Source organism: Danio rerio, chromosome 1 (assembly GCF_049306965.1).
Source record: "Danio rerio strain Tuebingen ecotype United States chromosome 1, GRCz12tu, whole genome shotgun sequence".
In the NCBI taxonomy this organism is placed as follows: Eukaryota; Metazoa; Chordata; class Actinopteri; order Cypriniformes; family Danionidae; genus Danio; species Danio rerio.
The window spans coordinates 24,601,786-24,615,507 of NC_133176.1; the positions used below are offsets into that span (position 1 = coordinate 24,601,786).

General features: G+C 36.2%; 1 protein-coding gene across 8 annotated transcripts in view; it reads right to left on the reverse strand.

The window, feature by feature from the left end:
* Positions 1 to 13,722, reverse strand: part of adgrl3.1 (adhesion G protein-coupled receptor L3.1) — a 203,282-nt gene that overhangs the window by 74,363 nt on the left and 115,197 nt on the right. For all 8 annotated transcript variants that reach the window (XM_073951209.1, XM_073951189.1, XM_073951177.1 and 5 more), the window contains exons 7-10: positions 11,503 to 11,799; positions 7,484 to 7,581; positions 6,737 to 6,922; positions 1,139 to 1,177 (exon numbers count right to left, since the gene is read on the reverse strand). In XM_073951209.1, coding sequence (XP_073807310.1) covers positions 1,139 to 1,177; positions 6,737 to 6,922; positions 7,484 to 7,581; positions 11,503 to 11,799 — 620 coding nt within the window. The remainder of the gene's footprint in view (positions 1 to 1,138; positions 1,178 to 6,736; positions 6,923 to 7,483; positions 7,582 to 11,502; positions 11,800 to 13,722) is intronic.

Here is a 13,722-nt window from a genome sequence, read left to right on the forward strand (position 1 = left end):
AAAACCAAAAGGTACATTTTGGTTTTTCATGGTACAAATCATGTCCTTAAAGGTACAAACTGCAATGGTATAAATTTATTTCTTTGTCTTATGGTACAATTCTGTCCTATAAAAAGGTACTGCCATGGTGACAAGGGTTGTACCTTCTTTGATACAACATTGTACCCTTTTTTCTGAGAGTATACTGACCCGAAACTTTTGACCGATGGTGTATACAATAAAAAGTATGCAAAATAAAAATATAATACACACTGCATTTCAATAAAATGGTTGCAGAAATTATTTATTCTGCAAGAATGATTCTAGGCTGAAGTATTCATTTGGTAAAATCTTATTATGTCACCTGCAGGTGATCTTCTCAATATAAAATACATCAGACTTTATTACGCTGCTAATATGACTGCTGCCTCTCTCATATGTCAGGGATTTCAAAGCTAATTTTCGAAATGACTATTCACGTTTTAAGGGTAAAGCATTTTTAATGAGAAAAGAATTATTAAGTGCACCACCACACCAGAAAACAGAGCAACATTTAGACCTCAATTATTTCATGCAATACAAATCAGAATAAATCTGTCATGTATTGCGCAGGGTTGACAGAGCGGTCTGGCTCAGTTTGAGATATGCATCAGTCATTTTCTACCTCCAAATCAGTTCTTCTCATGCTTTTCCTTTCGTTCTGTCTGCTGAGCTCTTCTTGGGCTTATCTACATTATTCTGTGCTTTTTTTTTCCACACTGTCTGTGTGTGTGTGTGTGTGTGTGTGTGTGTGTGTGTGTGTGTGTGTGTGTGTGTGTGTGTGTGTGTGTGTGTTTATCAGTCGCCTGATGTGACACTGCTGACCAGTGCTGAGATCACTACTGCTTTCTCAGGAGAAAAAATTGCTCTGCTTTTATAAATGCAAAAAATGCAGCCCACGGGCACAAGCGCAGGCGCACAGACACACACAGACAGCCAAAATGATTCATATGGTGTGACAGATACGGATCCACGCAAGTATAATGCAGAATTTCTGCTGAAAACTTTGCCCATCTGTGTAGATATCCAAGTGATACAGAACATGAATTGAAAAACAGTGAAAATATGTTTGTGTTTGGGCACACACATACACACACAAAACAAGGACAAAATTAGGTACCTGTATGAAGAAGCGGCACGACCGTTCTCTCTTCTGGAGCTGAAAGACAATATTAAAACACTTCAGTAACTCACATACACAAACACAACTGCACACACTAAATCACAGTGCGCATTTAATCATTCAGAGCCCAATAAGAAGCAAGGCCTAATTAGCCGAAATAATCTACAATAATTTGGTAATAAATAATTAGAATCATAATTATATTGTGGATCAGAGCAGAATTAGAAACAAAATGAATGTTTAACTGAGTTACAGTCGCGTGAAACTGACACTGTACCCACAAAACATTCCTGTACACGTCTGCCAGGACAGTAATACTGCAAACATACAAACAAACAACCAACACTGAGCTGTATTGAGTCTGAATGGCCAGAGGTGTCTGACTGTGTCTTATTGCAGATGAGCTGATGCTTGTGTAATTGATAACTTTAGCTGGATCCAGGTAATAGGAAACTGACAGGCTGACTGTTTAAAGTTTGTAAAGTGATATTCAGGCTCTACAGTGTTGTGTGGGTCGCTGTGTGTGTGTCTGTGTGTTCAGCTGGTCTCGAGATGACGAATGAGATTCACTGCTTTTTTTAGACACAATAAAGATGATGTACCATACAATTATTTGACATTAAAATAACTCTCCTATTGCAGTTTAATACATGGAGATAGCAGGGCCATGTATATTGTGAACAAATATGACCTGATCGAAATCATTTATTGTAGATCTAAAATGTCTTTAACCCTTTAACTGCCTGAAATACCAAATGGTTGAGCATATTTTGACAGTTTTAAATAATGACTAATAAAATGATTTAAAGAATGACTGTTTTAAATAATAGTTTACACACTCAGCATTGTTGGTTTATGAAAAAAAAAAATCAAACAAACATAATCCTGAAATATCTTATGGCATACTTTAAAAAATAAAGATGATTTAGTGTTCAAAACGGTTTTATTTTAAATATGTGTAAAATAAATTGGTCTCACACTTCATGTTTTTTGATTTTTCATTCATTCATTTTATTTTCTGCTTAGTCCCTTTATTAATCTGGGGTCACCACAGCGGAAGGAATCGCCAACTTATCCAACATATGTTTTATGCAGCGGATACCCTCTTAGCTGCAACCCATCACTGGGAAATATCAATACAAACTCATTCACTATGGACAGCTTAGCTTAGCCAATTCACATATGAGCACAAGGTGGACTTGTGGGGGAAACCGGAGCACCCGGAGAAAACCCACGTAAACACGGGGAGAACTTGCAAACTCCAACTTACCCAGTCAAGGCTTGAACCAGCGACCTTCTAGCTATAAGGCAATTGTGCTACCAACTGCACCACAGTGCTGCCTGAATTTTTATAGTATATGTATTAATTCCAGTACTTTTACCATAAACAGAGATATCAACCATTTGGTAGAGGTTGATATTATAGAAATTATGGAATGTGTTGAAACAAAACTAGCGACAATAGGGGCTCTATTTTGACAGTCCATGCGCAGAGCGAAAAACGCAGGGCGCAAACGCTTTCAGAGCGTGTCAGAATGCATTTTGCTATTTTAAGGATGGGAAAATCTGCTTTGTGCCGTGGCACATGTTCTAAAAGGGCTGAGTTTATTTTCTTAATGAGTTATAGGTGTGTTTTGAGAATAAACCAATCAGAGTCTCATCTCCCATTCCCTTTAAGAGCCAGCTGCGTCGTGCCATAAGCGCATTTGCTATTTACAGGACGTAAAGTAAGTCTAAGTGGAAAAACATTTTACAAGCAAACAGTTAACAGTTAACAGTTTTTTTTAACAGAAAACTGTTAAACAGAGCATCTACCGAGCGAGAATAATCGATCTACTTTCACTTTCGCTCTTGGATAAGGAAACCTTTACGCACAGACATCAATTAGCCTATAAATAATTAATTTCATTTGTTAAGCGCAAATACTGTATTTGTTTCAAAACTATTCCTAAATTCAGTTCTAATTTCCAGCAAACGAATAAATGAACAATAATAACGAAGTGTGTTCAAAAACCTGAGTTATATACTAAAACACATGCTGTGCCCCATATGGTCTAAAACCAGCAAGTGGGCAAATCTAAGCTTGTTTTTAATAAAACTAATATAAATATGGATATAATAAACAATACTGCTAATAATAATAACAATAATAACATTATACAAAAGCAAATTGTTATAAATGAACTGAAAAAGCCTCCAGAGATAAAGAAGGCAAAAAACTGTGGTTTTTCATATTTATGTAGGCTAGAAAATAATATGTTTTGTAATATTTAAATCTTTTATATTTATATCCTATATCTATTCTTATTATATCCTATATATATCCTTAATATTTAAATTTTTTCATATGTAAAGCTATTTGCATATTGCTCTACATCTTGTGTGTAGGCTATTCAGCAGTATGTAAGCGAGGCGCAACTCTGCGCTGGAGTTTCGACCGGGTTTGTTTTGGTCTAATGAAAAATCTATTGTAGTTTCTCAAAATAGCAACGCGCCAGCGGTCCGCCTCAGAACGCCTTCCTTTTTTGACCAGAACACCTATGGGCGCACATATGAGCGCAAATGCATTTGCTAAAGAGCGTGGCGCAACGCCTCAAAACGACTCTTGCGCCAAGCTGTAACTAGCAAACAAGTATTGCGCCACATTGCGCCGGGTGTATGATAGGGCCCTAGGAGTTCTCTGTGGAGCAGTTAATAGTACAAACTAAAAGGATCATTCAGTTTAAGGCCGTGCACAGAATACACTGGTCTAGAACTAAACTGAATAAAATTTTCCCTGATCTTGACCCAACTTGCCTTCGCTGTACAAGCGAACCAGCCACACTGTTACATACTTTCTGGTTGTGTTTGAAACTGTCTGATTATTTGGGGAAAGTCTTCAGGTGTTTTTCTGCTGTTTTTTTCACTGTCAATAGACCCAAACCCCTTAACAGCACTGTTTGGAATCCTGCCAGAGTATGCTGAATTAAATTCATTACAGGCCGATAGTGTAGCTTTTGCAACCTTAGTGGCTAGACGACTTATTCTTATGAACTGGAAGTCAGCAGCAGGTTTTTGGATTTCCAACATGCTCTTCAAAAGGAAAATATTTAGTTTGCAATAAAACAAAAGCCAGAACAGTTCCAGAAAGTCTGGAGCCCTTTTGTAATTTTTTAAGGAGATGCCTATATCTTAATTGCCTTTTTTTCTTTCTGTTCTTTGTATTATATATTTATTTATTCATACATTTTTATTTGTTTATTTGTTTATTTTTTGTTATCTTATATTTGTATATCTTTGTGTATAAATGTGGTATTTTGTTTATTTATACTGTATACTTATTTAGTGTATAATTGTGTTTTTCTGATAATTTCTTGCTTGGTGAATTGTATTAGTGCGTATATCTGTATGTATCAATATTATGTACATTTTAATGTCTGACCTGAAGTTAAAAATAAATAAAATAAATAAATAACTACCCAAAGGAAATTTACAACTTTGATTTGTTAATGTCTTTCATTTCAATGACCTCATGCTTTTTAACCAATGTAAAGTAATTTGATGCTCTCAGCAAATATAATGTAATTTACATTTAATGTTTTTAAAGATTTTAATATGCTTTTATCTGTTTAATTGAGCTTTAATCTAGTAACAGATATTATTGGACAGAAACCTTTTCCAAACCTGCTACTATTCAGGAAATTAAAAAGGCTCTGTACTTTTGACTAATTTAGATTAGCATCGTAAAAGTTGTCAGTGTGGCTTTACATCTGGCGAACACTTGCTTGTGTCATTTTATTTTCAACACTTCACCACAATTACTGCAAGTTCAAATGGCATTTTAAGTTTTTTGATCAACAATTGTCAAAAATTTGTAAAATATTTTAAAGATGACTACTTGGACTAGACGCAACTTGATAATCTCACTCACTCACTTTCTTTTGGCTAATTCCCTGCTTTATCTACAGCGGAATAAACCACCAATTACTATCGCAAATGTTTTACCAGCCTTCTCATTATCCTTTTTCTCATTGCTTTATTAATATGATTATTTAATCTTGACATGATTTTGACTAATGAATAAAGTTAACACATTAACGCTTAATATAAGAATGTTCTTCAGGCGGTCATGGAGATCTCGAGTGGAACTAAAGGGCTTGATGATTGAAAACAACTGTCAAAACATAGTAATGATTGAATTACTATGTGTTAAACTGTCTAAAAATAAGTGGTTTTAATATTATTATGTGTTAATTCTGTTTAAACTGATTTTCCTTTTTATTCAAGATAGACTTTGTGTAGTAAGAATTTCCTGAAAGTAGATTATACTGTTTTTTAACCAGTTTTGATAAAGACGGATCAACCTTAGCTAAGAAACAGATTGTAAGTTGAGTGTGTGTGTTCTATTCGATTGTGGATCATTTCACAGGTCTGGGATCAGCTCCAAACAGCCTAGTGGATGTCTGACGTTTGTATGCTTGAGATATTAAGATATCGTTCAGAGTTGTATGTATGCTGACACATGGAAGTTTACCTAGTCTATCTGCGTTTTAACTAATCAGGTTAAAACACCTGCATGTATGACACTGGTAATGATGTTATGTAAGACAATAATTGTTGTTGATTTGTGATTGTAAGCAGAGCGGCCTGAGAACTCATTATAAGTGTTGAAGCTGGCTTCTGCTGATGAAACTGCAAACTATCTTCAGTGAACTTTATTGTTTTAAATCTCTGACTCCGGCTCTTCTTCATCTGACAGACTGCTCATTCTTTGGGTTTTAACTGTAAATTATGCCTACAATAATATAATTTATAACAAGGACACTGATCTGAACTAAACTGAACTTCAACTCTGAAAACTGGACTGACAGTTTCAGTTTACTAGAACTTCTATGTTAAGCTGCTTTGACACAATCTAAAATGGAAATAAATATGAATCAAACTGAATTGAATCATTTTTAATATTCACAAAATTTAGATGATAAATGTTTCGATGAAGGTTTATGTTTTTTTACTTAAAAAAATGGGACATTCACTGTGTGTGTTTTGCATCCAACAGACATCTTACAAGAAGTTCATTATGCCTCTGGTGTTTATGTGTAGCATTGTGCAGCCTGTATTTGCGTTTCACCACTTTGAAGTATTTTTTTGATTATTCTTTTATGTTGCGGCTTCTTTTGTTAATTGGAAAAACTCACCGGGGCTTTATGAGCTGTTTTAATTTGTGTGTCCTTATTTATAAGTGTGTGTGTGTGTGTGTGTGTGTGTGTGTGTGTGTGTGTGTGTGTGTGTGTGTGTGTGTGTGTGTGTGTGTGTGTGAGTGTAAGGATTTCTGTCTATCGAGCAGTAGCTGTTTTTAACAGGAAGTTTTCCCATTTGGGCCTTAAAGCCTTTGATCTGTGGACTGCCACAGGTTTACTGCCTAAAACACTGTACTCTGCACAGAATCGGAGCACTGTTTCTCTCTCCCGCTCCTTTTTGCACAAAAATACACATGAATATATTGAGCTATCTCATACAAAAGGATGCCAACGTAATTAACATGTAACAAACATGTAGTAGCTGTGTGTTTACTACCTAAGCAGTGTGCGTGTGGTTTGCTAACAGCTCGTGTACCTTGTTTAAACTGCGTGCGGCGGTGTCTTTTCCCCCAGGGGTGAGGTTTCGCAGCTGCACGTCCAGTAGTTCCACCAGCTGTGCCATGGCTTTGACTGTTGATGGGACATCTCCGGGTCTCAACTCTCCCTTTGTCTGTTCAGCCAATTCCCGGGCTACTATAGCAGCAGTTTCGCCCGATCTCATCTACAGAAAGAGAAAGAGAGAGCGAGAGAGATATGTACGTGTGTATATTGATTTTATTCGCTCTGTCCCTTGATGGTCGAATAAGTGGATGAACAAATGGCTTCATAGATTTGTGATTCTGCCTATTTTCCGATTTGCTCTCTGTGGTACAAAGGAAACCATTTTACATTACTGTTAAGCTTCAGTCATCATTGCACTTTACACACACATGCACTCTCGCAGCACACACACACATACACACGTGCCACTTTATTTTAAGCTGCTGTCGCACGACGCTTTTGGCTGCACTGTCGTCCCTACGTAATTTTGCCACAAAGTGATACAAATTGCGGCTGATCTTGACAGTTGAATTTTGGCTCATTTTGTTGTACACTAAATTTCCTCTAAGCTGTTTCGCTACAGGCTGCTCTTTGTGATAAGCTTTTGTGCTTTGTTAAAAAAGCTGGAGGCCAAATTATGCTTTAAGAATATTTGCTATAGGCATATCGCTCTCCACTGAATGTTTTTAAATTGGCTGATACTCCATTAGCATATTTCCCATGGTGTCATGTTTTTACTCACTCTTTGAGTGATATGATTGGTCCACGGTGAGGTGCAGTTGCTCAGATCTGGTCCCTTCGGGTCCCAGTAGCCAAGCAAACAATTAAACGTGGCTACACCTGAAAAAATAATAATAAAAAAAGACATGAGCTCTCTCTCTCACATATACACACACATATACACACATACACATTTAGACATATGGCCTGGCAATTGCTGTCAAACCAATCAAAAACACAAGCAGAGCAGGAGATTTACAAGCGTCACAAAATGTGTCAATCAACAGCTGGCAGCTGCCCACATAATGAGGTGGCAATGACAGAACACCTGAACAAGCACACCACACTAACAGGAAAAAAAAAATCTGATTAATTCAACGTAACACACAGGTAAAAATAGCTTTTACAAGTTCATGTACATCTACAGTAGCTTTAACAGGTTTAGTACCACTTTTAGTGCACACATTTTGTTTTTATTACCAATTATGTAGTGTGTAATGTAGTTGTTTCTAAATGTAAAAGTTCAGGATCAGAATCAGAAAGAGCTTGTATGTTCACACATACAAGGAATTTGTTTTTATGACAGATCTTCTGCAGAGCAACAGAATTACAGAGACAGGACAAAAACGGGTAATACATATATTTTAAAATTAGAAGTAAGTAGTGAATGTGAATATACAATGTGTTCTGCAATGTTTCTGTGCACAAAGTTCATAATAAATAAGGACATTGTGTGCCAAAAGAAAACAAAACATTTCTGAATGATTCTTCTAAATCCAGTCTTTTTTCTTGCACAAACCTATGTAGTTTTTGTAATTGGTTTACACAATGGGCATCTATGGTCTTTACTTTCTGCCCATTAACAAGGTCTTCTTTGACCCTCAAACATTTTAGTTATAGCTGATGCTTAAAAGTTTGGGTTTGTGTTGTTAAAAAGTCTGCAAGTTGTCTTTACTGTAAAACACACTTCCAAAGCTCAGACTCAAATTTTAGCAAAACCGTTACTTACTGTTGTATCGTTTGCATCAATGTCATTCTCATGCGACAAAGAAAGCCACACGGTTTACATATCGGGCCTTCTGTGTGCTCAAGTTTGTCATTTCAAATGTAGACCTCACAGCAAGCACATGCAAATACAGAGATACTTATGATACTTATCATACTCAAACAAGTGATATGATACAAGCCCGTAGCCAGCCTGGTAAAAAGGCTGGTTCACTTTTCTCATTTTCTATTTAATTATGAGGTTTAAATACTGCATTTTAGTAATATTTTAAGCACATTTTTTTAGCTTGTCAAATGGTGATCATAACCACGTTTTGATGTACCAAAAACATTTCCTAAAGAGTTAGAATAAGGAAATAAGAATAAATACTTGTTTTTTAAATAATGATTTTATATATCATAAAAAAAGAAATCTGTTAAAGTTTTAAATTGAAAAACTGTGGCCTATTGTCATTTATTAGGCAAATAACAAACTGGCGAGCACATGTCACAGTCACAATTTGGGATGGCGAATTTGGCCCTTTAGAACGAGAAGTCACACCGAAGCAACAGCCAATACAGGAATCTACTTGGTCTTAAAGCCTTCTATGATGGTTATTTTCATAGGTATTTTTTACAATTTATGATGGCATAGCAGCAAAGAGCATAGATTCACCAAGAGGCAAAAGTCTAGTGCGATTTGGGAAACAGCCACTAGATGGCGCGGCAGACATTTTAGAATGAAAATTCCAATTGAACAACAGCATGTTATAAGTCTGTAAAAAAGTAAAATAAACTATTAAAAGTGCTGATGATTGTGTTAGCATGTGTTGTATCGTCGTCTTTCAGGCTGTATCTCAGCTTTAATGCGCTTTTTAAATGAATAAATTAAAAACAAAATGGCGGAATCCGGGGCTGTTGCTGGACGCTGCTGATGCAATGGAACATTCTATTGAGTATCGCCTCTTGGTCATTCTAAGCTCTTTGATAGCAGTTAAAATAGGACAAATGAGCTCATGTATAGAACAAATTCTGGACCTTTGTCAGTGAGGGCTGGGTCTTTCAAACCATCCGAATCCTCCCTGGCTACGAGCCTGTACTGCTCTGTGTAAATTAGCTATAAAATGTAACTACTCTCTCAAATAGTACTTGTAGACAGAATTCCAAACCTTAAGTATATACAATATACAGTGCTCAGCATAATTGAGGGTCACACTTTATTTTGATGGTCTGTTTGTTGAATTTTAGTTACATTGCATCTATAAGCCAACTAACTCTCATTTGATTATAAGTAGACTATTACAACTTATTGTTTAATCTCATTTACAAGCACAGTAGCATATTTAAAGCTGCTGTAAAGGCTATTTCTGTCCGTTCGCATCCCGTCCCTTTGCGCCCCCTGGCGGCTCATTCACAAGCTGCGGTCATATACTAAAAACAGAGCGGCAGTTATTTCAAACGGCGGCGGTATAAGGCACGGCGGTAATAGTCACTTTGAACTCTCACCTACTGTAGGTTGGGGTTAGTGTAAGTTGACATGTTGACAGTTTCTTATTGTCAGTTAAACGTCTGTTTTGCATCAGTATCATCAGATATTAAGCAGATAGTCTACTAACACTCAAATGGACCATCAAAATAAAGTGCTACCTAACTGAGTACACCACATTTTAAAAATGAATGTTTTTATTAATTTCTCAGTGAATATAGGCGATGTATTTTGGAGCATTTAAACAAAACAGATTTTTTAAACAGATATATTTATTAAAATAACATTTTAGTCACCAAACATTTAGAAATTGAAAGGTAATGCGATTAAATTCAAGCAAAATATTGCAAAAATAAATTACAACCTACAAAATTTCAATAAATTAAAAAAAAAAAATTTAGCTTCTCTTGATTTTTCTATAACATATAATTTGGGTGTACTAGTTTTTGGACTGTTATGGTAAGTTATTTTCTTAGATAAGCTCCAGATTTGAGGCGACACAGTAGTGCAGTAGGTAGTGCTGTCGCCTCAGCAAGAAGGTTGCTGGGTCGAGCCTCGGCTGGGTCAGTAGGCGTTTCTGTGTGGTGTTTGCATGTTCTCCCTGCGCTCGCATAGGTTTCCTCCGGGTGCTCCGGTTTCCCCCACAGTCGCCCAAAGATATGTGGTACAGCTGAATTGGGTAGGCTAAATTGTCCTTAGTGTATGAGTGTATGTGTGGATGTTTCCCAGTGATGGGTTGTGGCTGGAAGGGCATCACCTGCGTAAAAACCTGCTGGATTAGTTGGCGGTTCATTCTGCTGTGGCAAACCTGGATTAATAAAGGGACTAAGCCGAAAAGAAATGAATGAATGAATGAATGAATGAATGAAAGCTCCAGATTTGGCTTCACTACAGACTAAAATTTTAGAAGAACTTAAAAAGATATATTTATGAAGGGTGAACTTATATGTGCTGAGCTCTGTATATGATAAATTAATGCGGGGAAGTGACACAATATGAAGTGATTATATGATCCTCCAGTGCACCTCTTACATTGTATTAATGTACTACTATTTTGTTTTTTCTATGCTACCTTTGACTACAGTATGAACAAAACAACATTTCTTCCATTCTTTCCTCCCAAATTCCTTTCCATCTAATGATAAATAGTCAATTTTTTACAGGAATTTTGATATATACCACATTTTGACAATTATAATCATGTGCAAACACATCTGGGAGCTACTTGTTTTACTGAAGGTTTAAAAATAAATGACTATGTAACTATCAGTACAGTGGTAATTCCTATTGTTGTGCCTAATTATAAAGAATTACTAATGATGAGTTTAGTCCTGAACACTGGGATGATAAATTAATTACAGGCTTGAATTACGAATTAATTCTTTCATTCATGTTATCAGGAGCCTTGTTGCAGTGTTGAAGTGTATCAGATCTCTGCCAGAGAGCAATGCACATACACACACGGACACACACTGAGCTGATGCACTGATGTATTCAATACACATTAAACAAAATAAACCTCCACACACACACACTGCCCCTAATAATAGATTAATCACTCTCTTACTAACCTATGGTGCCAGGTGGGCACGGTTGCTTAGCAACTTGTCCCTGGTGTGTCCGTGGCCAGGAGATTTCAGCAGTGAGACGTGGGGCACAATAGTCAACAGTGACGGGAGTCTGCGGGGAGGGAGGCGCTCGAGTCAGGGCTTCTGGGAGGACGTTGTTATGGCGGCGAGGAGGAACCATGGTGGTCGTCGTGGTAGTGGTGAGAGAGGGGCGGAGCGTGCCTGTATATGGGCGTGGAGGAGTCGTGGAGCTGCGTACTGGAGGAAGAGGATCAGGTAGCAAGACTGAAGAAGGCGGATCTGGAAGAAAAATAGAAATGATTTTTAACGCTTACAGTTCAAATGAATGTGAACTATAAAGTTGTTGCATACTACAGAAACACTCAGATATTTACTATTAAAAAAAAGATTATTATTATAAGGATGTTAAACAAACTTATACACTATAAAAAATTCAACTTGAAAAATGAAATTACTTGGGGGTTTTTTTGGTTGGGTTGGCAAAAATTAGTAAAAATAAGTGTAGCTACATTTAACACGTTTACTGAACCTAAATGAAAAATTCCTTCATTAACTTAAAAATATTAGTTTTGTGAGCAAAACTTTGCAAGTGCACCCAAAAAAAGCTTCAACCAACTTGTTACTTTAAGTTGAGTTAGTCTCAGACCTCCTCACTAGAAAAAAAAAAATCTTTCTGCGTTAAAGCTTCAAAGTTTTTGCATTCCACATAGCAAACGGTATGTGTGTAACATTAGTTTTTTTTTTTTTAATAAAAAGTGTTAAAATGTAAACAACTTATTAAAAAAAGCATTCCATAATGTAAATAAGTTGTCATTTAATAAGAATATGCCAATGTCAGATCGAACCTTTTAGTTGTAAGGTTTCTAACACTAACAACGACAAAAATAATAGTAACACCAATAATGACATTAATGTCATTATTATTAACAACGGCAACAAAATACTACTGCAATAATTCTATTAATCGCGATTGATAAAAAAAAAAGTGTGATGAATTAGTAAATTTTTTTTTATTGATCTGTATTGGTATAGATGATGATGCCACTGACCATTATTTATCACTTCAAGTTGCAAAATTTATTTGAATTTCACATTTATATTTTTAAATTTCATAAGTTAGATTAACTGAATCCATCTTTAGTGTCAGTTTAGCTGTCAAGTAATTATTAAAACACTATATTAATTTACATTTGTCATATCTTAAAATATAAAAAGAAATAAAAATGGTCATATTTGTATTAAGCTATTACAGCATTTGTCTATTGATTTAGAACATAGAATATTTATTATTAGATATTTTGGAATAATTTGTTCTACTATGATCAGTAATAATAGTGTAATTTGTCATTTACATTATGTATACAATAAAAATATAATTTAGCAATCAATCATTTCTCCCTTAAAACAGCATTTATGTACAGTATTTCCGCATTTACATCATTTGTAAATACAAATTTAGTCTACACACCCACAGTTCAAGAGCAGACATTGGTTCAAAAGGCAGTGGTAAAGCAGAGACATGAATATCCATCTCTCTCTCTAGGCATCTCCGCTGTTTCAGGGATGACTGAATGAGTCAGGTTTCTGGAGAGTGTTTGTGTGTGTCTTTGTGCCCTGTGCAGCAGTTGGGAGTGTATGTTTTGACAGGCCCGATCCCTGAGTGCAAGGACTTCTGAGAGGCAAAGATAGATGATGTTTAAACGTCACAACTCCCCATTGGCACACTCTGTTCCTGTCTGTCTCTCTCTCAAACACACAAGCACACACCTGAGGGCCCGAATCTGGCATATAGCAGTCAAATGCATACATGCAAGCTTTGTTTGCTGATATAAAGTGTGAAAGAATCTGTATCGGAAGCTCAGGATGTCACATGACAGGGAGTAAACATCCCTTAAAGCCTGGTCTAGACTAAACGATGCTGTAAGAAATCTGTCCATAATAAATGTGCGCGTGGAAAGACGTGAACTGGCACACGCAGCGCAAATGAAAAAGATAGCTTTACTTTTATGTTCTGTCCCTTTTTGTCTCGTTCTCTATCCCTCTGTCTTGCCTTGTTTACTGGAGAAGCTCTTGTTGCCTCAGAAACTGCTGGAAAAAAGGACTAAAGTGTGAAGAGGAGAGAAGAAGAACACTAGAGGACAGAGATGCTACCAGAGAAAAAAAAAAAAAAAAAAAAACTTTCTTCTTTTTTTCCCATCTGTG